A 24,580-nucleotide genomic window follows, 5' to 3' on the forward strand; every position below is an offset into this window, starting at 1 on the left:
GCGCGGCGTATGCACCCTTGAGCATCCTCCGTCCGTCAAACGGATCGCGCACGCATGCTCCCCCGCGTGCCTGACTCCACCCCTGGCGGCGCCACAAGGGAGGGAGGGAGGGAGCGGCGCACACTCGAGCCCCGCCCCCGCCCCTTGGAGAGGCACGAGGCCCCCTTTCCCGCCAAAATGTACCACGCCGACTGCTGCGAACTGACTGGAGGCGCATGCACGGGGGAGGGATAGAGGGAGGCCGCCTTCAGCGTCCCCCGTGCGTCAGGCAGGTGGCATGCGCGACTGACTCCGCCCCTGGCAGCGCCTTAAGGGAGGCAGGGATTGAGCGCCGTGCATGTGCTCCCCCTTACGGCCTTCGAGCGGCCCCTCAACGGAGGGAGCGAGCGGGAACGTGCATTCCCCCTCAGCGCCGCGCTCACTCGCCCCGCCCCCCCAGAGCGGTGGGTTCGAATACCCCCATTTTCCTGCCAAAATTCACCTCAGACCAGTGAAATTGAAAACCGAAATAAAGGCCGCGTCCCGTTACGAGGCGAGTCACGCGTCACTTCTTTGCCCCCTGGAGGAGGACCTGTGAGTGTACACGTCGCGTCATCCTCACATGCAAAGCTCACAGCTTCCCCTTTGGGGCTCCTGGGAACTGTAGTTTACTCCTTGGCGCGCTACACCAAGGGCCAGATTGAAGTTTGATGAGAGAGCACTCAGGGCTGATTTCCTTCAGAATGGAGAGGTTGGATCTTCTTGCAATCCATGGGACTCTATTATTACAGTGGTACCTCAGGATGCGAACGGGACAGAACGTAAGATGCGAAAGCGCGTCTGCGTGTGCCGCGTTTCGCTGCTTCCGCGCATGCATGACGTCATTTTGAGCGCTCCGTTACTTCTCGACCCGAAAGTGCTCAACCTGAAGCGTATTTATCCCAAGGTATGACTGTATTCTTTTTATTATTAGCTGACGGCCTGTTCAAACCTTGATTGGTCCCTGGGTGGGGTATAAATTAATAATAATAATTATTACTTTATTCCCCACCCAGGACAGGACTTAGGTTTGATCAGGCCATCAGATAATAATAATAATAATAATAATAATAATAATAATAATAACAATAATAATAATTATTATTATTTATACCCCCACCCAGGGCCCTATCAAGGTTTGAACAGGCCTTCAGCTAATTAATAATAATAATAATAATAATAATAATAATAATAATAATAATATATTCCCCACTCAGGGGCGGATTGAGGTTTGATGAAGCCCTAAGCTACTGAAGGTAATGGGTCCCTCGATATGTCCAGCTGTCCTTTGTCCACAACAAATTGTCACTTTTGTGTGTGTTGAATATATGCTATATATGGTAATTGATGGACCTCATATGTATCTAAAGCCATTTGCACATCACAAATAGGAGCCGACAAAACACAAAACACTGTTGCTGCATGTCGGTTGTTTTTTTAATTTTTTTATCTTATATTTTGGAAAGGTACATCCAGTTTTCCCCCCCTTTGAATTTTTATGGAGCCCCCAAGAGAGCGGGGCCGTAAGCAAGAGCTTGTTGAGCTTCTACGACAACCCGGCACTGGTGTACTACTAACTTACTGTATGCTTGTGAAACATGGACCACTTATCAACGCCATCTCCATTTGGACCACTGCAACGTTTTGTGAATAATAATAATAATAATAATAATAATAATAATAATAATAATAATAATAATTTATTCCCCCGCCCATCTGGCTAAGTTTCCCCAGCCACTCTGGGTGGCTCCCAACAGAGTTTACAAAACAATACAGCATTAAATATTAAAAACTTCCCTAAACAGGGCTGCCTTCATATGCCTTTTAAAAATAGGATAGCTGCTTATTTCCTTGACATCTGACAGGAGGGTGTTCCACAGGGCGGGCGCCACCACCGAGAAGGCCCTCTGTCTTGTAACCTCACTTCTCACAATGAGGGAACCGCCAGAAGGCCCTCGGCGCTGGATCTCAGTGTCCGGGTTGAACGATGGGGGTGGAGACGCTCCTGCGGATATACTGGACCAAGGACATTGAGGGCTTTCAAGGTCAGCACCGACACTTTGAATTGTGCCCAGAAATGTACTGGGAGCCAATGCAGATCTCTCAGGACTGGTGTTATGTGGTCCCGGCAGTCACTCCCAGTGCCCAGTCTAGCTCCCGCATTCTGGATTAATTGCAGTTTCCGGGTCATCTTCAAAGGTAGCCCCACGTAGAGCACGTTGCAGTAGTCCAAGCGGGAGATAACTAGAATCTTTGTATTTTTGTCCATTTACTGTATTTATTTACCCCCGAATTGAACTATAAAATGAGAGAATGGTTTGGATTTGATATCCCGCTTTATCACTACCCGAAGGAGTCTAACAGCGGCTAACATTCTCCTTTCCCTTCCTCCCCCACATACTCTGTGAGGTGAGTGGGGCTGAGAGACTTCAAAGAAGTGTGACTAGCCCAAGGTCACCCAGCAGCTGCATGTGGAGGAGAGGATATGCAAACACAGTTCACCAGATTACAAATCTACCACTCTTAACCACTACACCCCTAACATTTTGTAAATCTTTGTACAGTGGTGCCCCGCAAGACGAATGCCTCGCAAGACGGAAAACCCGCTAGACGAAAGGGTTTTCCGTTTTGGAGGTGCTTCGCAAAACGAATTTGCTATGGGCTTGCTTCACAAGACGAAAATGTTCTGCGGGGGTTTTTTCCCTCCCCCCCCCTTTTTCCCCAGCCCCTAAGCCGCTTAACAGCTGTTCGCTAAGCCGCTTAACAGCTGATGTTAAGCCGCTTAACAGCTGATCTAAGCCGCTTATCAGCTGATCCACTAAGCCGCTAATAGCCTTTTAGCAGCTAATCCACTAATCCCTTAATAGCCGCTAATCCCTTAATAGCCGCTAATAGCCGCTAAACCACTAATAGCGCTAATCCGCTTGCTTCGCAAGACGAAAAAAACCGCAAGACGAAGAGACTCGAGGAACGGATTCTTTTCGTCTTGCGAGGCACCACTGTACTTTTGTTCACTTACTGTACTTATTTCCCCCCATTTGACCTATAAAATGGTTATTTTCTTGAATCAAAATGAGAGTACCCCTTAACTTTTTCTTAAAGAAGAAAAAAAGCCCTGGTAATAGTAATATCTTAAGGCAGCCCTGTTCAGGGAAGTTTTTAATGACTGACGTTTTAATGTATTTTAAATCTTTGTTGGAAGCCGTCCAGAATGGCTGGGGAAACCCAGCCAGATGGGTGGGGTATAAATAAATTATTATTATATTATTGTTGTTGGAACAGAATTTTTAAAAAAATCCTTCCAGTAGCACCTTAGAGACCAAGTAAGTTTGTTATTGGTACGAGCTTCCGTATGCATGCACACTTCTTCAGATGCCTATACCTTCAGATACCTATCTGAAGAAGTGTGCATGCACACGAAAGCCCATACCAATAACAAACTTAGCTGGTCTCTAAGGTGCTACTGGAAGGAATTTATTTTTTTTACTATGGCCGACCCCACATGGCTTACCTACCTGTAACTAGTATTATTATTATTGTTGTTGTTGTTGTTATTGTTATGGTGATGAATTATTATGGGCTGGTCCTGGGGCTGGTTCCTTTGCCAAGCTGCCTCTCGTTTTGAAGAATGAATCAAATAACTGTCCTAATAAGCAAACTCAATGAAACCTATTGCCAAAAAAAGAGAGGAAACGTTCCAAGTCAGTGATTTTCATTTTTATTTCTCTAACACATATCTGGAAACAAAAGCCGTTACAGTGAGTAAGCAGAAAGAAACACAATGGGAGGAAAGACCCATTCTTCCCTCGCCATTTAAAAAAACTACACACAGTGGTTAACCTTCCCAGGAAATCATCTTCTGGTGGAAAGCGAAAGCTCAGCTCAACTCCCCAATCTCCAGACCGAAAGCAAAAGCTCGACTCCCCAATCTCTGAACAGAAAGTGAAAGCTTGACTCCCTAGTTTACTCCCAAGTAGATGCATAGCCAGCTGCCGTTTCTCTGCCAGCAGCGAAATTCAGAATTCTTCACCGCAAAAAGAAAGCGCTGGGCTCGGGGGCGACTAAATGATTCTCGCCTATTTTATTATCTATATATAGATAATCAATATAATCCAGCCCATAATAAGCCCAAACAAAGAGAACTGGCGCTGCAAAGATTGAAGATTTAACCTCAGGGCTCGGGACCAATGCTTCTTCCAATATTATCTATATATAGATTGACATAATCCAGCCCGTATTAAGCCCAAACGAAGGGAACTGGCACCGCAAAGATGGAAGATTTAACCTCAGGGCTTGGACGACTAAATGCTTCTTGCCAATATTATCTATATATAGATAATCAATATAATCCAGCCCATATTAAGCCAAAACGAAGAGAACTGCAAAGGTTTAAGCACAGCTCAGGGCTACATACCTGAGGGTCAAATTCGGAATATAAGGAAAGGGGCATTAGGCCGGCCACAGACAGCAATTATTGGCACGGATCCATGTGCAGCACCACCAAAAGCACAGAAAATGCACCGCTCTGAATCTTTTCGGTGTCAGGCAGGGAAGCGATTTGGAAAATAACTTTGGATGCAACCCATCGGATGCACGTTTTGCCCTCCGATCAATCATTTTTGTGGGCTTAAAAGCCGGCCAGCGACGCTTCAGATGTGAAAAAGGAGGTTTGCACTCGACCGTGATCTTTCCAAAAAGCTCGTCGAAGTGGAGGCGGAAACCCATACTTACCTGGAAGAGCTGCATTTGACAAAGTCAAAACACCAGTGGCCCAGCACATAATTGTTCCATCAACCGCGAAGCGCACATCCGAATGCGCCAACCTGAGCAAAAACCAATGCTCTTTTATTTCATTTTCAGCATTGGCGGCAGTGCGCAGGCCTGCACCTCTGTACATAATTTGACACTGCCCTGGAAGGACGCGCAGTTTGGCACCGGGTTGCTATTTTCCCCCACTTTACGCCTTAAATTGTGTTTGCTTTTTTGGCGCAATCGATCTGGCATGAATTAAAGCTGAAAAAGCCAAAACTTTAGGTCTTTTGCTTTTCGGCCCAGTTGACCCGGCATGAATTGAAGCTGAGAAAACCAAATCTTTACGTCTTAAATCGCGTTTGCTTTTTTGACGCAGTCAACCCAGCATGAATTGAAGCCGAAAAAACCAAAACCAAGGGCAGCCCCGGAGAGAAGTCCAACGTTAAGAAAGCAGATGTTGGTTTGAGTGGTTTATAAAACCCGTGAAAGCTTTGCTGCTGCTGGCGCCAAATTTTCCCTCCTGCCGTCCTTGGAAGAAGGATGCGGACTTAAAATGCCGTAAAAAGAGAGCCACCGATGGAGCAAGAGGAATTCCTAAAAAGGTTCTCTCGAAAAGCTCCAGATTCGCGTAGGGAGAAGGGGAAAAAAAAGAGATTCGTTCACGGGAAAACGGAATCGACTGCCAATCCCTTTGTGCCTTCCCATGGCAAGAAGATCCGGAAAAGGTGGGGTTCGGGGGGGGTCAGAAATTGCTGGCCTCCCCGTCATGCAAGAGTGAGCCTCCGGTCGCCACACAAATCGCATCCTTGACTCCCGCTTCCCTCTGCTCCGGAAGGAGGTATGTATCCTGAAGGATTCATGTCTCTCACACAGCTCCAGATCTTGAGGCCGATTCGCCGGGCTTGAGGATGTGGTCTGGTTTGTGGCCGGCGGAGAAGTGGTCCCACATCAGGAGGTAGAGCCGCTCCAGTTCCAGTGTGTACTGCTTGGTGTTGAAGAGGGGACTGGATATCCTCTGCTTCCACACCTTGCCGCGGATGTTCTTCAGGCTACAAGAGAAAAGCATTCGTTTATTAATTATTAATTCATTTATTAATCAACGTTTCATTTATTTTCCCGAAAGGAAAAGAAAAAAAGGGGGGATCACAACCAAATTAAATTGTAATTTTGGGTCGACCTCCCTCCACTCCCCCTCTTGGTTCCACGTCCATAAAACCTTGTATGTTGTAAAAAGTAAACCTTCCTCCAGTTGTCCATATTAAGAAGATACCAGCAAGGTTGAAGCTTTCTGTAAAACAAGGATTTTACGATTCCAAAAAGGAATCCCCCTTTTGGTTCCATTCAAATATACTTGTCCATAAAACCTTATATCCTTGTTATTGCAAAAAGGAAAGCTTCCCCAGGTTGTCTGTATTCAGAGGGCGCCAGCAAGGTGGAACCTTTCTGTAAAACAAGGATTTTAGGATTCCAAAATGGAATCCCCCTCTCGGTTCCATTCTGATATACTTGCTCACACATGTCCATAAAACTTTATATGTTTATCATTGCAATATAATTTCATAGTTATCAGTCTGTGTATTTCTAATATTAGAACCATATCAGTCATTTTTTATATAACTGTAAAAACGACTCTGAAAATTTATTATTCCGAAAAGGAAACCTTCCTCTGGTTGGCAATATTATTAGGATGCCAGCAAGGCTGAACCTTTCTGTAAAAAGGGATTTTATGATTTCAAAAAGGAATCCGCATCTTTGTTCCGTTCTAATATACCTGTTCATGTGCATCCATGCAATCTTATATACTTAACCAATTTTAAATCCTTCTTCATCTTATGGCAAAGTCACACAGCTGTTCAAGGCCCAAGAGCTTTTCCTCAGTGCCAACCCTCAACCAAAGGCCTAGGCTGCCCTCCGGTACCCACTTACCTGGGAGTAAACCCCATTCAACACAAAGGAACTTATCTGTCAGTAGATATGTGTATCGTATAGTTAACTGTATAGTGAATTCTCAATGAGTGCCTGTCTTTAGACCTGCAGAGTAGCAGACATGCTCTTTGCAAAAAGCAGGGCTCTTGGGCCTTTCACAGCTGTACAACAGGCAAACATTCAACAGGTGAAGCATTTCTTAGCAGTGGCTTTCGAGCGCCCTGGAACTCGGGACCTTTCAGCTCCCGGATGCTGCAAACCTGGAAGTGAATGTTCCGCTTTGCGTGTTCTTTGGGAACCCGAACATCCGACGGGGCCTCCGATTGGCTGCAGGAGCTTCCTGTAGCCTATCAGAAGCAGTGCTTGGGTTCCAAACGTTTCGAAAGTAAAACAGACTTTCGGAACGGATTCCAAGGTACGACTATGAGGAGAGCTTCGCCGTGAATCTACTCTTTCTAATTTGTGTGATGCCACCAGACTTTTGAAAACAACCCCTCAAACAGCCATTGAACATGAATTTTACTCTCTAATGAGACCATCGATTCATAAAATGAAAGCAATTAACTAATGCACTGCAGCCGCACAATCAATCCATCAGTTGCTGAATTGGGCTCCCCACAGTCACAAAAACAAAAGAAAAACACCCACAAAAATGCAAAAAACCACAGCAAAAACAGACAGACCTCAGTGAAACACTCAAAACGGAAGCGTAACACTAGAAAAAAAAGGGTGGCACTCAAAATGGAATTGCGGCACAAAAAAAGGAAGTGTGGCACTCAAATCAGAAGCCTGGCACTCAAATCGGAAGCGTCACACTCAAAACGGAGCACGTTTGGCTACCAGGAAAAGTCTGCCAACCGGAACACTTCCTTCCTGGTTTGCAGTGTTTGGCTTCCGAGTTGTTTGAGTGCCAAGGCATTTGGGAACCAAGGCGCCACTGTATTCCAGGAAGGTTTTTCTCCAAAGAAATGGGATGCTGAATGCTCCCATTGGGCTTCGTGAGCTGTGCAACCAACGCTGCGGTCTCTCCCACCCCCCAGTTGCACGTCTACTTACAATTCTGGATCTGTCCCCAGTTTCACGGCGACGTCTTCGTATTCCTGCCGGCTCTTCGCAATGAGCTCAGGGCACCCAAGGCAAGTGAGCTGTGAGGCGGCGACGCGCGAGGCGAGGGTCTCTCCTGCAAAACGGAGGGCGGCAGGTCATACAAAGCTCCGTCGCAAGCAAACTAAGTGCCAGGGGCCAGATCCAGCCCAATCACCTTCTCAATCCAGCCCGTGGACATGTGTTTTGACATGAGTAGAATGTGTCTTTTTATTGAAAATGCATCTCTGGGTTATGAGTGGGGCCTGCCTGTTGTTTTGACATGAGTAGAATGTGTGCTTTTATTGAAAACGCACCTCTGGGTGATTTGTGGGGCATAGGAATTCGTTCATTTTTTTTTTTCAAAATCAAGTCCAGCCCCCCACAAGGTCTGAGGGACGGTGGACCGGCTCCCTGCTGAAAAATTTTGCAGACCCCTGTTGTAGAGGAACATCTTGGTAGATTAAGTGAACGGCCCAAGTAGAAGGGCCCATCGCCCAAACTGGATAACCCCCCGCCCCGTGTCTTCCTTCCCTCTCACTAGCATAACCACCTGGCTCACAACTGAACTCTTGGGATACACAGGCCAACCTCTCGACCATCCCCACCCCCACCCCCCAGTGGGAATCCCAGGTCCAACTCAACGCAATGTGTCTCGGCACCCAATACCAGAACAATATACATCATCATCATCATCATCATAATTATACCGACTCGCGCCACCATCTCACCTGGCATGGTCACCATGGGGGTTCCGGCCCAGAGCACATCCATCCCGGTGGTGTGCCCATTGCAAAGGGGGGTGTCCAGGCAGACATCGGCCAGCTGCCCCCTCCTCACGTGCTCCTCTTTGGGGGCAACGGGAGAGAAGATGATCCGGTTCTGGGGGAGGCCCATGTTCTGCGCGTACTGCTGGATGTTTGGTTCCCCCACAGCCGGGAAACGCAGCAGCCACAGAACGCTGTTCGGGACACGTTTCAGAATCTGCAAATAATAATGATAATAATAATAATTTTATTATTTCTACCCTGCCCATCTGGCTGGGTTTCCCCAGCCACTCTGGGCGGCTTCCAACAAAAAGTTAGAAATACATTAAAACATCAGTCATTCAAAACTTCCCGAAACAGGGCTGCCTTCAGATGTCTCCTAAAGGTCTGATAGTTGTTTATTTCCTTGGCATCTGATGGGAGAGGGAGCCATCACTGAGAAGACCCTCTGCCTGGTTCCCTGTAGCTTCACATCTCGTAATAAGGGAACCGGCAGAAGGCCCTCGGGATAGGGACCCCGGCATCTGGGGTGGAGGTGCTCCTTTAGGTGGGGTCTCATCCTGCGTCCCAGATGGAGCTGCCCCAGACACAGAATGGACCTGCGCCTCCATGGGCAGCGGGGAGTCCAAAATGACTCCCGGGCTGCTCAGCTGGTCCTTTGGGGGCACAGTTGCCCCATTCAGGAACAGGGAGTCCCCCAAACCCACCCGCCCCCTGTCCCCCCAAAATGTTGTCAGGATTCAACCTCCATCTGTTAGCCACCATCCATCCTCCAACCCAGACTTCCTCAACCTCGGGCCTCCTGATGTTTTTGGCCTACAACTCCCATGATCCCTAGCTAGCAGGACCAGTGGTCAGGGATGATGGGAACTGTAGTCTCAAAACATCTGGAGGGCTGAGGTTGAGGATGGCCGAGGTTGAGGAAGCCTGCTCCAAGCTTTGCAAAATCCTTGCAGGAGACCTTGGGGTCTTTACCAGACCCCGGTGGGAAAGGTGGTTCCATGAAATTGCAAACCACCTGAAAGAGTCTCCTGCTGCTGTTTCCTGCAGATGCAATAGAAGCGGCAAAGAAAGCCCTCTTCGCTGTCACCATCGCCACTCGGCAGGCTCGACGTTGAGCTCTAACCGGTCCGATTCAGAATGAGTTTTCTGCCACCAGCGCTCTAGCTGTCTCTGCGATTGTTTCATCACCCTCAGCTCCGGGGGAAACCATGGGGCTGTCTGGGCCCATGCAATCTGAGAGGGCGCTTCAGAGCCAGGCGGTCGATAGCCCTGGTTAACTCCACATCCCAGCGGGTCACCAGGGAATCAGCTGAAAGGCCATCAACATGGGATAAAGCATCCCCTACCACTCTCTGAAAACCATTTGGATCCATTCAGTGGCGGGTGCAGCCTATCCGAATTGGTCCCGCCTCCCTGCAGTGGGGAAGGGTTGTGGAGAAGTCCAAGTGATTCGGCCACGGCACTTCTTTTGTTTCGCTTCAGTGTCAGATCGCCGCCGTCCATAGAGGTGAACCCCAGGTCCAAGGCATGTTCGCGGCTATAAATTGGGCCAAACTCATTCAGGGACAGCCCCACGGAGGCCATGCTTTCTACGAAATCCTGAGCGGCCCCTTGGAAGGTCGGGTCAGCGTGGATGTCCAGGGTGTCCAAACTTTTTTCAAAGAGGGCCAGATTTGATAAAGTGAACATGCATAAGGGCCAACCAAAGTTGTTAACCTTTTTTTAGGATTGAAGTTGTTGAGCTTTTTATTTTGTTATTGGATTGAAGTTGGTTTTGGGGGGATTTTACCCCAGGGCATATACTGCCACAGGGGCTGGACCGGCAGGATTTAACCCCAAAGTCGTTGAGCTTTTTTTAGGATTGGAGTTGGTGACCTTTTTTACCTTCCGGAACACACACTCAGAGGACTGGGGCCCAATAGGTGCAAACCAGCGACTTCCGATTCGCCACAGGGAGCTACTCACGTTGGCCCACATCTGCAGAGTGGCTGGGTCGATCTTGTAAAGCTGGTTGAAGTTGCAGTAGACCACAGAGTCCTCCGGCAGCCCGTACTGGGAGCGGGTGGTGACGATGATGCTTCGTGGGACCTCCTCGCCAGTCGCCGCCTTGTTGTTGATCTGAAGGAGAAGACGGAGAGGGAAGATCGAAAGGAAGCTCAAGGGGCAGAGCTTCGACTCAGTGCTATGTAGCGTCAGATCAAAAGGTTGGCAAAGCAAACGATTATACTTGAGCAACTTTTGCCTTAGAACAGGCTTCCTCAACCTCGGCCCTCCAGATGTTTTGGGTCTACAACTCCCATCATCCCTAGTTAACAGGGCCAGTGGTCAGGGATGATGAGAATTGTAGTCTCAAAACATCGGAAGGGCTGAGGTTGAGGAAACCTGCCTTAGAATGACTGGACAAGAACCCAATAAACAGGCAAGAGCTTTTCTTTATTGACCATATTGACCAGGGGTCAGCAAACTGTTTCAGCAGGGGGCAGTCCACTGTCCCTCAGACCTTGTGGGGGGTCGGACTAGATTTTGAAGAGAGAGAAAATGAACAAATTCCTATGCCCCACAAATAACACAGAGATGCATTTTTCAATAAAAGGGCACACATTCTACTAATGTCAAAACACCAGGCAGGCCCCACGCTGCTCATGCATGCGCAGACACTCAAAATGACGTCACACGCATGCATGGAAGCGGCAAATTGCGACCCGCGCAGATGCTCAGTCGCGGGCTGCGTTCTGCTCTGGATGTGAACGGGGCTACGGAACAGATCCCGTTCGCATCCAGAGGAACCACTGTAGTAATAATAGTAATAATATTTTACTATTTCTACCCCGCCTTAATAGTAGTAGTAATAGTAGTAGTAGTAGTAATTTATTATTGTTTCTACCCTGCCCATTTGGCTGGGTTTCCCCAGCCACTGGGTGACTCTCAACTGAACACTGAAAACAGAATAAAACATCAAACATGAAAAACGTCAGACGTCTTCTAAAAGTCAGACAGTTGCTTATCTCCTTGACATCTGACGGGAGGGCGTTCCACCGGGCAGGCGCCACCACTGAGAAGGCTGGTATACTTTACATCTGACTTTATTCTGTGCTGTTTCATCCTGGATTGCTTTATTTGACGTATTAACGTCAACTGCTTTGGGTTTTTTCCCCTTAAAAACATAAAGCGGTCTAGAAATAAAAAGAGGAACACTGAATAACAACACTCGGCTTTTTCAAGCCTCCTGCATTTTCGTTATTTGCGAATGGTGACATTTTATATTCAATTTTCATCCAAGTTGCTATAGATTGCACTGAACTCTTGAAAAGTAAATGATTTAAAGCGGGCATGTCCAACTTCCAAGAGACTGCAATCTATTCCCACTATAAAAAAGCAACAACTGCCCATTGGATTGACCAAAGTTGTGGAGCTTTTTTTTAGTCTCATTTTCTCTTTGTATAAGAGCAAGAAGGTTTCCCAGGTCCTTATAATATCAGTGTAAACAGCTGGTCCTGGAGAGTATTAACTGCTTTCCATTTTAACCTGAGGTTTGCCATTTGTCCCGTTTTAATTTTAATTTATCTGAATTAATTTTGGGGTGCATTTTAATTGATTGCTTCTTTTTATGTATATTGTATTATTGATATGATTACAGCTGCTCCGAGCCCTGCTCCGGCCGGGGAGGACGGGGGTACAAATAAAAAATTATTACTATTATTATTATTATTAGGGGCCAAAGCTGTTTAGCTTTTTTTAGGGGGCCAAATTTACCAGGACTCTCTCAGAAGGTCCAGCTTGCTTTTTGGAAACAGAGGCTCAGGGCTGTACAAGCCGGATGGGCTGGGTATAAATCATAATAAATTCTTATTTCAATCATTCCTTAATCAATTATCAACATCATCATCATCTCGTTGAATTGCAGGTGGATTCTGCTTCTGGGCAGTCCCAGCCCCGTGGCTCCTCGAAAGTCCCTTCCGTCCAGTACATTTTATCATATGTGGTGGGAATGCAAAAGGGTTAGAAATTATTGGGAAATGATATATAATGAATTAGAAAAAAACCCTGTTTAAAAAGACTTTTGTTAAGAAACCAAATCATTCCTCCTAGGAATTTTAGATCAAGATTTAAAAAAAGAAAATTGGAAATGATTTATGGATGCAACAACAGCGGCAAGAATTATATTAGCACAAGCTTGGAAGACAGAAGAAATACCAACGAAAGAACAATGGCAAGGGAAATTTATGGAATATGCAGAACTGGCAAAATTAACAGATAAATTACATGAAAATGATAACCAAGACTTTAAAAGAGAATGAGAACCATTTACAACATATATGAAGAGACAACATAAAGAATTGGACTCATTGGCAACGTTTGAATAAACCAGGCATCCCCAAACTTTGGCCCTCCAGATGTTTTGGCGTACAACTCCCATGATCCCTAGCTAACAGGACCAGTGGTCAGGGATGATGGGAATTGTAGTCCAAAACATCTAGTGGGCCAAAGGTTGGGGATGCCTGGAATAAACAAACACAATTGTATATAACGAAAAGCAAGACTATATGTACAGTATTGGGAATTTTGGGGGGAAACAACACACAGGGTGAGTAATATGGAAATAAAACAAAATGGGAATATGAGGAAAGTCCAGTGGAGGAGGGGGAGAAATAAGGAAAATTGTTAGAGAAATATTGTTAGAGGATGTATACGTGGAAAAACCAATAAAAAATATTTTAAAAAAAGAAAAGAATCTCCCTTCAGTCCCAAAACCCAGCCAGATGGGCGGGGTATAAATTTATTATTATTATTAATTATTATTACTGTTCTCCCAACCCTCTCACCTGAGTCGTCGCCAGCCCGTTGCTGATGTTGAACCCATTGATGGTGATCTGAATCTGCCCGCGATTGATCATGTCAATCACGGCTTCGGCAATGGTGTTCATGGGAATAATAGGCATGCTGAGCCCGGAGGCACCGTCATCCCCGCCGTCAGGACATTTCATCTGGAAGCCAAGATAATAGAATAATAATAATTTATCATTGAAACCCCGCCCATTTGGCTGCATATTAACTGCCTCACTGCCACTCCTGTCCATTAGAAGCATAGCACAGAAAGTGAAAAGGATTTCGCAGACAGCCGCTCAAGTCGGTTACAATCTGATTTTCTGACGCGGCAACCCCTCTTGTGGCTTTATTTTGTCTGCGTTTCAGGCATTTTAGGGGGGGCTATTGTACGCGGTGGGATTGCAAGATGATTTTTTAAAAAGGGGAACGGTATATAATGAACTGGGGAAAAATGTTATTTCCAGTTCATTATATATCATTTCCCAAATTTTTAAAATCATCTTGCAATCTTTTGTGAAAAAAACAGAAGCTTTTTCATTAGGTATTTTAGGACAAGAATTGCTGGAGAAAAATCGGACGTTATTTATGCACCCCACGAAAGCAGCAAGAATCCCAATAGCACAAAACTGGAAGATAGGATAAAGACCATCGAGTGAACAGTGGCAAGAAAAACTGGTGAATTACGCAGAGCTAAGAAAGTCAGTAGACAAACTGCGTGAAATGGGCAAGAGGGACTTTGAAAAAGAATGGGAGCCTTTTACAACTTACTTGCAGGAAAAAAAACCCAGAAAACCATGGACTCACTGGCAGGTTTTAAATAAAACATTTACAACTTCATTTCCAGAGAAATAAGATGCACTTTTTTCCTCATAAAAAGTAAGGGGAAATGTCTGTGCATCCTATGAAGCGAATGCCGTCGAGGAGGGACGGATGGGAGCCATGGCTCCCCTTCCTTCCCTCCTCCGTGGCTAGCTTTAAAGCAGCAAAGCGGACAGGAGCCAGAAGGAGGGACAGATGGCAGCCCCTTCCGCCCCTCCTCCCAACTGACACGGCTCCTGTCCCGGCGTCTCCTCCTCCTCTTTTTGCTCCAGTTCCAGCGTCACCTCAGAAGCAGCTGCCCGCCACAGGCACGCACAAATGTGAGCTCTCCCTCTCTCTTCCTTCCTTCCCTCTTCCAACTTGAATAAAATATTGGGGGGGGGGGCAGGTAAGCCCCAACTCACATACCGTAATTCAGCCTTTCTCAACCTGTGGGTCCCCAGATGTTGTTGAACTACAACTCCCATCGCCCCTATGTTTATTAAATAGTTTAGTACAACATTTGATTCAGAATATTTTTTTCTTGTTTTCCTCCTCAAAAAACTAGGTGTGTCTTATGATCGGGTGCATCTTATAGAGCGAAAAATACGGTATAACGGGATAAAAGAACATTATGTATAAACAGCAGAATGTAACATTTGGTGCAGGCATCCCCAACCTGCAGACCTCCTGATGTTTTGTCCTACAACTCCCATGATCCCTAGCTAGGAGGACCAGTGGTCAGGGATGATGGGAATTGTAGTCCAAACATCTGGAGGGCCGAAGGTTGGGGATGCCTGATTTGGTGTAACAAACCAGAAATGGAAGTTGGGGGACGTTGACAGGGAGGAGGGAAATGGGAAAACGAATGCTAAGTGAGGATGCTGAATATTTGTTAGGAGGAAAGAAAATCATCATCAATCTTTATTACGGTCCAGAGACCCAACAAAACATTACAAATCAATACACAGTTCATACAGCCTACCTCCACATTAATCAAGCATTTTGTTTAGAATATAGGGCTCATTTGTTCTTGCAACCACCGATAAAAACTTTGCCACTGCCAACGTTCTAGCTTTTGTCCGGTCTTCCAGTAGGAACCTGACATAGTGAGCCTCTGATTTTCCCGGGAAAGGCACCAGCAAGGGTAGTATCAGTTCAGCCCTGGCCTGCTCATACTTCGCACAATGCAACAAAATATGATTTATGGAATCGATGTCTTGAGCACACGTGCAAAGTCTGTCCTGGTAGGGAACTCCTCTCAACCTACCATCCAGTACTGCAGAGGGGAAGACATTTAGCCTGGCTTTGGTGAAAAGCCTTCGGTAGTTAGGTGCTGTCAGGTTTTTGATGTAAGATGTTAACTCAAAGACATACCCATATTGAACTCCTGCTGCCAGCGGACTACAAACTGCGTGTGATCGAGATCGCAAGTCACTGTGCATTGTCCCATAATCTTTGCTTTAAAACCTTTTGGGCGCCTTCATAACCCAGGTAATAAAGTTGGGGGGGGGGAGAGACAGACCAATAGAGGTGGCTTTTTTAGCCATGGTTTTCTGCCATTTGCTGACAAATTCCTCATTGGTCAAATGTTGGTACAGACCCTTCCCTAGATCAAATACTGAAATCCTGAGCCAATGTTTTAGGGCAGCCCACCACGCTTTAGTTGAAATTGGTCATTCACCAGCTTCCAACAGAAGTACGGAGTTGGGGACGCAGTTAGGTACCTGCAGCAGAGATCGTATAAATTTTGCCTGAAAGCCATCTAGCTTTGGCAGGTCCCCATTATGCCAGACATTTGCTGCATACAGGAGTTGGGAAACGGGCAAGAAAGAAAATCAGTAACAATTATTTTTTAAAAAATAATAATTAAAGGGGGGGAAGCAACTGGGTGCTGGCCCATTTGTACCACAGTGGCACCTCGGTTCCCAAACACCTTGGGACTCAAACAACTTGGAAGCCAAGCGCTGCAAACTTGGAAGGAAGTATTGCGGTTTGGAATTTTTTTCCGGAAGCAGAACATGCTCCGATTTGAGCGCGATGCTCTAGATTTGAGTGTTCTACTGAGGTCTGTTTTTGCCAACTTTTGCATTTTTGTTTGGGCGGCGCTTTTGTTTTTGCGACTGGGTGGAACCCGGTTCGGCTACCAATTGTGCGACTGCCGTACATTGCTGATTGCTTTCATTTGATGGATCCATGGTCTCATTCAAGAGTAAAATTCATGTTTAATTGCTATTTTAGGGGTTTGCTTTTAAAAGTTTGGAACGGATTAATCTGTTTTGCGTGACTTTCCATGGGAAAGCACACCTCGGTTTTGGAGCGCTTTGGTTTTGGAAGGGATGTCCGGAACGGATCAAGTTTGAGAGCCAAGGGACCACTGTATATGTATAGCTTTGGGGGGGGGGGGGGGGGGAGGAAGCTGCATCATTACAATGATCATCATCAACAACAACAGGCATCCCCAACCTTTGGCCATCCCGATGTTTTGGCCTACAACTCCCATGATCCCTAGCTATCAGGACTAGTGGTCAGGGATGATGGGAATTGTAGTCGAAAACATCTAGATGGCCGAAGGTTGGGGGTGCCTGATCAACAACATCATTTGGATGTTGCTGGATTGCAACTTGCACACCCTTGACCAAGCATAGGCAAGTGGATCAAGGCCCCCCCCACCAAGCAATGACTTTAGCTACGGATGGATGGATGGATGGATGGACTGTGACTGCGGAAATGGATCAAAGCCCCCCTCCAAACAATGACTATCATCAGAGCAGGTCAGAAAACAAATTATTAAATTTTCATCACCTACAATACTGTCTTATTTATTTTAGCGTACAGTACATGGAGTATTGCTTTCATTTTATGAATCAATGGTCTTGTTACGAGAATAATAATAATAATTTATTATTTATACCCCGCCCATCTGGCTGGGTTTCCCCAGCCACTCTGGGTGGCTCCCAATCAAATATTAAAAACACAATACAATAGTAAAATTCATGTTAAATTGCTGTTTTAGGGGTTGCTTTTCAAAGTCTGAAACGGATTAATCCGTTTTGCGTGACTTTCCATGGGAAAGCGCGCCTCGGTTGTGGAATGCCTTGGTTTCGGAGCGGACTTCTGGAACAGATTCGGTTTGAGAACCAAGGGACCACTGTGATTTTAAAAGAACCATCTTGCATTGGGCCACGATTTTAAAAGCCATGGGGAAAAAATAGATTGAAAAAGCTGCTCTTTATTGTATTTTAATCTTTTGCTGGAAGCCGCCCAGAGTGGCTGGGGAAACCCAGCCAGATGGGCAGGGTATAAATGATTTTTATTATTACTACTACTACTACTACTACTACTACTACTACTACTCATGTGCTGGTCCGATGCCTGTGGGAAAGCTCTTCTCTTGTGGATAATGTGCTTTCTCTTTTTTCTTTAAGTTTTTTCTTTTCAGTTTTTTATGTTTTTTTTCCATACACTGCAAACATTTTCCATATATACAGTGAGGGGAAAAAGTATTTCATCATCATCAAACCTTTTATTGGCATCACATACAAACATCCAAAACAAATCAATACAGAATTACCACTTCCCCAGTGGCACAAAACATTTGCTAAAAGAAAGGAGGTAGCGCAGTCTATCGTCACATCTCTAGGTCTCCAGGGAGATGCAGTGTATTTCAACAACAAAAAACCAAACAGAGATATTTAGCCACTAACTTGGTGAGCTCCTAATCATTCCCCAGTAATAGAAAATGTATGACCTCCAACTCTGGTTTCCATTTGGGGATACAGAGTTGATCTAGAAATTGCTGACAGAGATCAGCATATAGTTTACAATTAAGAACCATATGTGTAAGGGTTTCCACCAGGTGGGCTTCACATGGGCAAGTTCTTTCTCCTTCCACCCTGCCTGAGAACCTTCTCCAAAGGAGGTTGGATGGATTTGAATTAAACCTGGCCAGTGAAAATGCCCTTCTTTCTTGAGGGTTAAGCAAGGTAATTAATTCAAGGTAATTATGGTTAATTTCATGTGCCCAAGAAAGTTGAAAATAAAGAGGGGAACACATTTTCTCTGCTGCTACTGTTAGTTCTTGGTGTTCAATATCCCACAATCTAGTTTTTATTATAGCCTTGGCAGATGTTAGGGACATCAATCGCAAAAGTTCCACTGACAGCCCAAGTTGCTATACCTTCTTGTTAAACTGTTGTAGCCCTGGGGAAAGAAAGGGGTCTAACAAAACTTCGCTGAGGAGAGGATCTTTATCTGATGTAAGGCAGATGTTTAACCAGCATAGAAGAAATCTCGCCCAGGTGACAGTCTCTACCTTGTGTTGACCTCCCTCTAGACACAAGGCTGCATAGGGTACACAGCGTGGGACAGTGAAAATCTTGAAGAGAAAAGCTCCCTGTAGTTGTTCAACCAACTGCGTAAACCCTGGCAGCCAGACTGGAATACCATAGAGCAACTGAGCTGTAATTTTGGCGTTGAAGACCTTAAGGGCAGAAGGGATATGCAGCCTATTTTTATTATTATTATTTTGTAAAATAGTGTGGGTTGTATTGAAATACAATACTTTTCTTTATTCTTTGACTGTCTACTTTTCTTTGCATTTTTTCCTTTTTCTCATTTACTTTTTCCTTCTTTCTCTTTTATTGGATATTATTCTTTATGTATGGTTTTGTTTTGATGTATTTACTTCGCAGTAAAAATATAATAATAATTGTTTGAATTTATACTAATGTGATATATTTGTTACTAGCTGCCCTGAGCCAGGTTTCGGCCAGGGAGGGCGGGATACAAATAAGTTTTTTATTATTATTATTATTATTATTATTATTATTATTATTATTATTATGAGCTAGACTCCAAAACCACCTACACACGCCCAAATTTTCCTGACCTTCACTATTTTCACATCAGGCAGGCTGTCGAGGAATGCTTTCAGGTCGATGCCGTTCAAAACAATTCGGTTGTCATAGATATGCCCATTCGTTTTGAAGTCGATGATGGCTTTTTTCTGAAAGAAATATGTACGTGTCTGAAAAAACACGACAATTTGGATTTGGGCCTTTTTCCAAGAAAAAAGACGGCAGTAAAAAGCAGACTGTTCCCACTTGCCCTCTTCTCAAATACCTTCAGGTGTGGGAACATATTCGCGTGATCGCCAATGAAGAAGGTATTGGGCATGTAAGCCAGTTTTTCGGAATACTGCTCCGCCACTTCCACCGGGGACGTTTCTTGGTCGGTGATAATATAATCCATGAATAAAGCCCCGCTGGTTCCCGGGTAGCCCAGCCACATCGCCTGGAAGGCAAACAAATGAGGGATAATAATAATAATAATAATAATAATAATAATTATTATTTATTTACACCCCGCCCATCTGGCTGGGTTTCCCCAGCCACTCTGGGCGGCTCCCAACAAAATATTAAAATACAGTAAGGCAGTGAAACAAGATATCCAAAGCTTTTTATTTTTTAACTTTATTGAAATTCATGAATGAACACACACACACACACACACACACACACACATATATATGGTCCAGTAGCACCTTATAGACCAACTCAGTTTGTTTTCGGTACAAGCTTTCGTTTGCATGCACACTTTTTTGGATACACTGAATAATAATATAAACAATATAAATATAATATGATATTAATATAATAATGTAATGTAAATAATAATAATGTAAATAATATAAAGAAGAAACTTAGTTGGTCTCTAAGGTGCTACTGGACATTTTAAAAAAAATTATATATTTCGACTGCATCAGACCAACACGGCTACCTACCTGAATAAATAATATACATACTCCTAATTCAACAAAAAAAGTTAAGTATCCATGTACAAATCTTCCTTCTATGAATTGGCAAAAATTAAGCTTGGGTTAAATTTGTGCAGTCTCCTTTTTCCGATCCTTTTCCTAATGTTAAGCAGACTTCCTATCATTACCCGATGCAAAGTTCCTTTCTAGTGTTGAAACCCAGCCAGATGGGCGGGAGATATATATATTATTATTATTATTAACGTACTTCATTGTTACCTTATTCTTTCTGTATTTTCCAATACGTTCTTACAACAGTTTGTACCCTTTACCTTATTTCTCCGCTATACTTTTAAACAAGGGTCGTTTGAACGCTGCCATCGATATTATACCACTATTATATTTCTATAAGTAAATCTTACACATTTCCCATTTTTGACTAAATTATTGTTTTGTATTGCCTCTCAATCTCTTGGTTATTTGCGCCATTTCCATGTATTCCTGTAATTTGAATTTCCAATCTGATAGCGTTGGGACTGGTTCCCCTTTCCAATTCATTGCTACCAATGTACTGGCCGCAGCAGTAACATATAGAAAAATTTCACTCAATTTTTTTGAAATATCCTTACCTAAAATACCTCTGGCAAGATATCCAGAGTTTGCAAAAAAAACCACAAAAACCTAAGAGCTTCTTAAAGAGGACCGTGTCTTCCGGCAAGAGCTACAAAAAAGGCCACAGAAAGCAAGATAGTCGATCACATAATTAAGAATTAAAAAATAAAAATAAAAAAATTCAAAACATTTTTATTGATTTTCCAATAAAAACATCCAGTTAATATATCCAATCATAATACTCCAATTAAAATAAAAAACAACAATACAAAAGACCAAATTATAGTCCAAATTATAATTATAAATTTTTCGGAGCGCCCCACGATCTGGATCTCTGAAGCATGATGTCAGGGAAGAGTTATAAGTTTCCAGTTTCTCAGAGGGAGAAAGCATTCCCCAAGGGGGGAAGGAGAGCAGTGAATCTAATAGAAGGGAGCAAGAGGAACAACAGGGAGGGACAGGATGTTCACAGGGACGGCAATGTTTAAGTTCTAGCTCAGATTCGGAGGAGGGGAGATACAGGCCAGCTCTAGCCAGGAGGTTAGAAAAAAGAGCGGGAAAGCAAAAGGAGCAGCTCCTTCGCCATTTTGAGAGTGGCTGGTCATGGAGAAGCAGAGCTCAGAAGGTATCTGAAATAAGTGACTCTGGGGAAGAATAGTTAAGAACCGTTTATAAGATTGTTTTGTTAATACGCAATAAAAAGTTATAAAAGAACAAGAAGCGTTTGTGTGGTGATCTGAAGAGGACAACGACCAGTCCTGACACATATCTCCACATCTCAGTCCTGCCTCTCCTCGTTGTTTCCATATTTTCCACATTTCCATTTTGACGCTTTATAATTCTGCGTCCCTGAGTCCATGATTCTCAATCATGTCAAACATAATAAACTTTCATCCGTCGAATACAGCTTTGTTAGTACACATTTTTCCAACAGTCTTTTTATCAGCGCAGCTTCCTCTGACTCCATTCCAATCCGGGAAATTGTCCAAATCTGTTATCTGAAGTTTAATGGCGCGGCAACTCATTAATTGTCCAAACCTTCCTTTTGAGCTTTATTGAACCAGTACCTTCCAAGTTAAATTGTTAGGCAAAACTGTTTGCAATATTACAATGAACCTGTATTCCACAAATATCAGTCATTTGGAGACTGAAACTCTCTCCCCTCTGGGCCCTAAAGGGGGACGCTGCTAGACACCACTTAGCCTTCTCTCTCGCTCATAATGCACTGTATATTGTTCCAAGTTGTTATCTCAAATCATTGCAAAATCAGTCAGCGCATAACGCCTACTCGCCTCAAAGAAAGGGAGGAATATATTTTTTCATGCTGCTTCATATCAGCAAGAGCCATCTTGCCTCCTCTTCCATCAAGTCTTTCAAGTCTTATGTAAAGCTGCACAATTAAATGCCTAATTATAAACAGAAATCCATCTGTCCTCTTTTTTTAAAAAAGTAAGTTCTTAATGAGGCTTGGCATTGAAAACCAATTGTAGATGTTAAGTAGAGAAGAAGAAAAATACCAAACACCTCCGTTATCCAAACACCATGATGAGAATCTTTTTGAAGTCTGAGCTTAAACCCCCAGGGACTGTACTTCAGGATTTTTTAACAAATTAAATTGGATTGTTTCGATTTAAATCATAAAATGCTTTTGGAGGAAAATCTTTCTAAAGATTTTCTGTTTAAGTTACATCAAAGGCCATTGGGAAATAAGAATTTGTTTTAAGTTTTTCATGTGTGCAGAAACTCAGCCTGTTTTTTTTTTAAAAAAATGTTTAACCACATCAGTTAACCAACATGGATACATATGCTGTCGTGTTATTGTTTTAGTTAAATAAATGGTTGAAATTGTTATGGAGAAGATGATTCTTTTTCTCCTTCCAATAAAGTACAGCAGAAAAGTTGTTCAAATAGAAACAGTTCACTTATTAAACCTTGCTATCATTACATCATGTTCGGTCTATGTATTTCTTTTTTGATAGGACTGTCAAAACTACTCTGAAAATTTATGATTCCAAAACTGAAACCTTCATCTGGTTGTAAATATTAAAGATTATACCAGCAGGAATGCCTTTCTGTTGTTGTTGTTGTTGTTTTTAATTAAATTAAGCCTGACTAGTGATTTAAATTGTGATTTATATCGTGATTTAAATCGATTTGATTTAAATCAAATCCGCCCTGGTCTGAAGTTTGCAAACAAACAAACAAACCAAGCGCTACAAAAAGGCCACATAAAGCAAGATTTATCACACAATTAAGGACCCAGGAGGCTTTTTTTTTTACTTCCCAGAGCAGTCGGTATTAATGACATTTTTTAACATTACAGCATTAACATCTTACGACTACAGTAAGGAATATTTTGGGCACACAGTAGTACCATGGGTTCTGAAACTCCGAAAACCCGGAAGAAAGTGTTCTGGTGTCCGGAAGTTTTTCGGAAGCCGGACGTTCGACACGGCTGTCGGCAATTGTTTCCAGGGTGCTTGCACCAATCGAAAGCCGTGCCTCAGTTTTCGAACATTCTGGAAGTCAGGCGGACTTCCGGAACGAATTAAATTTGGCGCTTTTGTTTTTGCTATTTTGCGTTTTTGTTTTTGAGGCTTTTTTGGTTAACTTGCTTTTGTGACTGTGTGGAGCCCAGTTCAGCTACTGATTGATGGATTGCATGACGGATGGATGGATGGACTGACTGTGTGATGGCGGAAACAGATAAAAGCCCCCCATCCAAACAGTGACTTTAGCTACTGATGGACAGACGGATGGATGGATGGTGTGACTGCGGAAATGGATAGAAGCCCCCGATCCAAACAATGACTTTAGCTACGGATGGATGGTGTGACTGCGGAAATGGATTGAAGCCCCCCATCCCTATCATCATTGCAGGCAATATTTTTTTAAAAAAATTATCATCTACAATACTGTCTTATTTATTTTATAGTACAGTACATTGATGATTGCTTTCATTTTAGGGATCAATGGTCTCGTTAGAGAGTAAAATTGATGTTAAATGGCTGTTTCAGGGGTTGTTTTTCAAAAAGCCTGGAACTGATTAATCCGTTTTGCATTCCTTTCTATGGGAAAGCGCGCCTCGGTCTGGGAACGCTTTGGTTTCGGAACTAACTTCTGGAAGGGATGAAGTTTGAGAACCAAGGGACCACTGTATGATCAACATTTTTCACTGTGACTTCCTTTACCTGGATTGGGGCCGGCCGGAGAGCAAACAGCTCATTGCGGGCTCCTTTGGTGTAGCCATTCATGTTAATGAGGATATGGATGCCGTCTTGGTGAATGCGGTCGGCCGCCTTGCCATTGCACGGGACCTGAAACGCAAACATTAGAAGCACGTTTAGGGAAGTTTTTAACAACTGATGTTTTAATGTCTTTTTAATCTCTTGTTGGAAGCCGCCTAGAGTGGCTGGGGAAACCCACCCGGATGGGCGGGGTATAAGTAATAAATTTTTTATTATTATTACTACTACTACTACTACTACTGCCATCAGCTCAGAGGCGAGAGATGGAAGGGCAGTTGTGTTATAGGGAGCCTCCAAAAATCTTGCGAAGCAGTTCCTCTTCTGGCGAGGAGGAAAGCCCACCTCCAGTGGAGAAGAGGTGCAGGGACCAGGGGATGCTAGGGAGAGCCTCAACATCGAGCCTGAGCAAACCGGAGAGGCGGGAAGTACGCCCTTGCCAGCGCCCATTCTGCGAAGTAGGCTTCAGCGCAGGGAGGGGCAGAAAAGGCTGGGGGTGACGTGACTTTTATGCTGGGGGAGGTACAAAGACCGACCACTCCCAGATTCTGATAGCGATTGAGCCAGACATGAACTTACGATGCTCTTCACTGTAAATAGTTTGCACCAAGAATAAAGTCTGGAAAAGACAGGTCGGAGTCTTGCCTGTTTACTCTCGAGCAACCACACCAGCATCTGACAATACTACTACATCTGCTAAGGCATCTTTCAGGTTGACTCGACAACCCGGCGACGATGTCACAGCCCTCGAATTGTCCTTCTGAGCTTCTTTCCCTCATACAGTGCACTTG

The 24,580-nt window shown here is 44.1% G+C and overlaps 2 protein-coding genes across 4 annotated transcripts in view; both read right to left on the minus strand.

The window, feature by feature from the left end:
* Window positions 1-1,638, minus strand: part of LOC310668765 (ensconsin-like) — a gene marked incomplete at its 5' end in the record, with an annotated part of 148,939 nt that extends 147,301 nt beyond the window's left edge. Inside the window, 1 exon segment of the mRNA XM_083422097.1 lies at window positions 1,601-1,638. Within this exon segment, the coding sequence (XP_083278223.1) occupies window positions 1,601-1,638 (38 nt within the window).
* Window positions 1,639-3,720: 2,082 nt separating this feature from the next.
* LOC310668825 (UDP-N-acetylglucosamine--peptide N-acetylglucosaminyltransferase 110 kDa subunit-like) overlaps window positions 3,721-24,580 on the minus strand; it is a 92,106-nt gene continuing 71,246 nt past the window's right edge. For all 3 annotated transcript variants that reach the window (XM_083422142.1, XM_083422141.1, XM_083422143.1), the window contains 8 exons: window positions 23,736-23,861; window positions 19,299-19,469; window positions 19,066-19,182; window positions 13,373-13,534; window positions 10,515-10,667; window positions 8,511-8,763; window positions 7,753-7,876; window positions 3,721-5,819 (listed from right to left, as the gene is read on the minus strand). In XM_083422142.1, coding sequence (XP_083278268.1) covers window positions 5,636-5,819; window positions 7,753-7,876; window positions 8,511-8,763; window positions 10,515-10,667; window positions 13,373-13,534; window positions 19,066-19,182; window positions 19,299-19,469; window positions 23,736-23,861 — 1,290 coding nt within the window. In that variant the 3' untranslated portion in view covers window positions 3,721-5,635. The remainder of the gene's footprint in view (window positions 5,820-7,752; window positions 7,877-8,510; window positions 8,764-10,514; window positions 10,668-13,372; window positions 13,535-19,065; window positions 19,183-19,298; window positions 19,470-23,735; window positions 23,862-24,580) is intronic.

Source organism: Podarcis tiliguerta (genome assembly GCF_965153285.1).
Source record: "Podarcis tiliguerta genome assembly, chromosome: W".
NCBI classification, from domain to species: domain Eukaryota; kingdom Metazoa; phylum Chordata; class Lepidosauria; order Squamata; family Lacertidae; genus Podarcis; species Podarcis tiliguerta.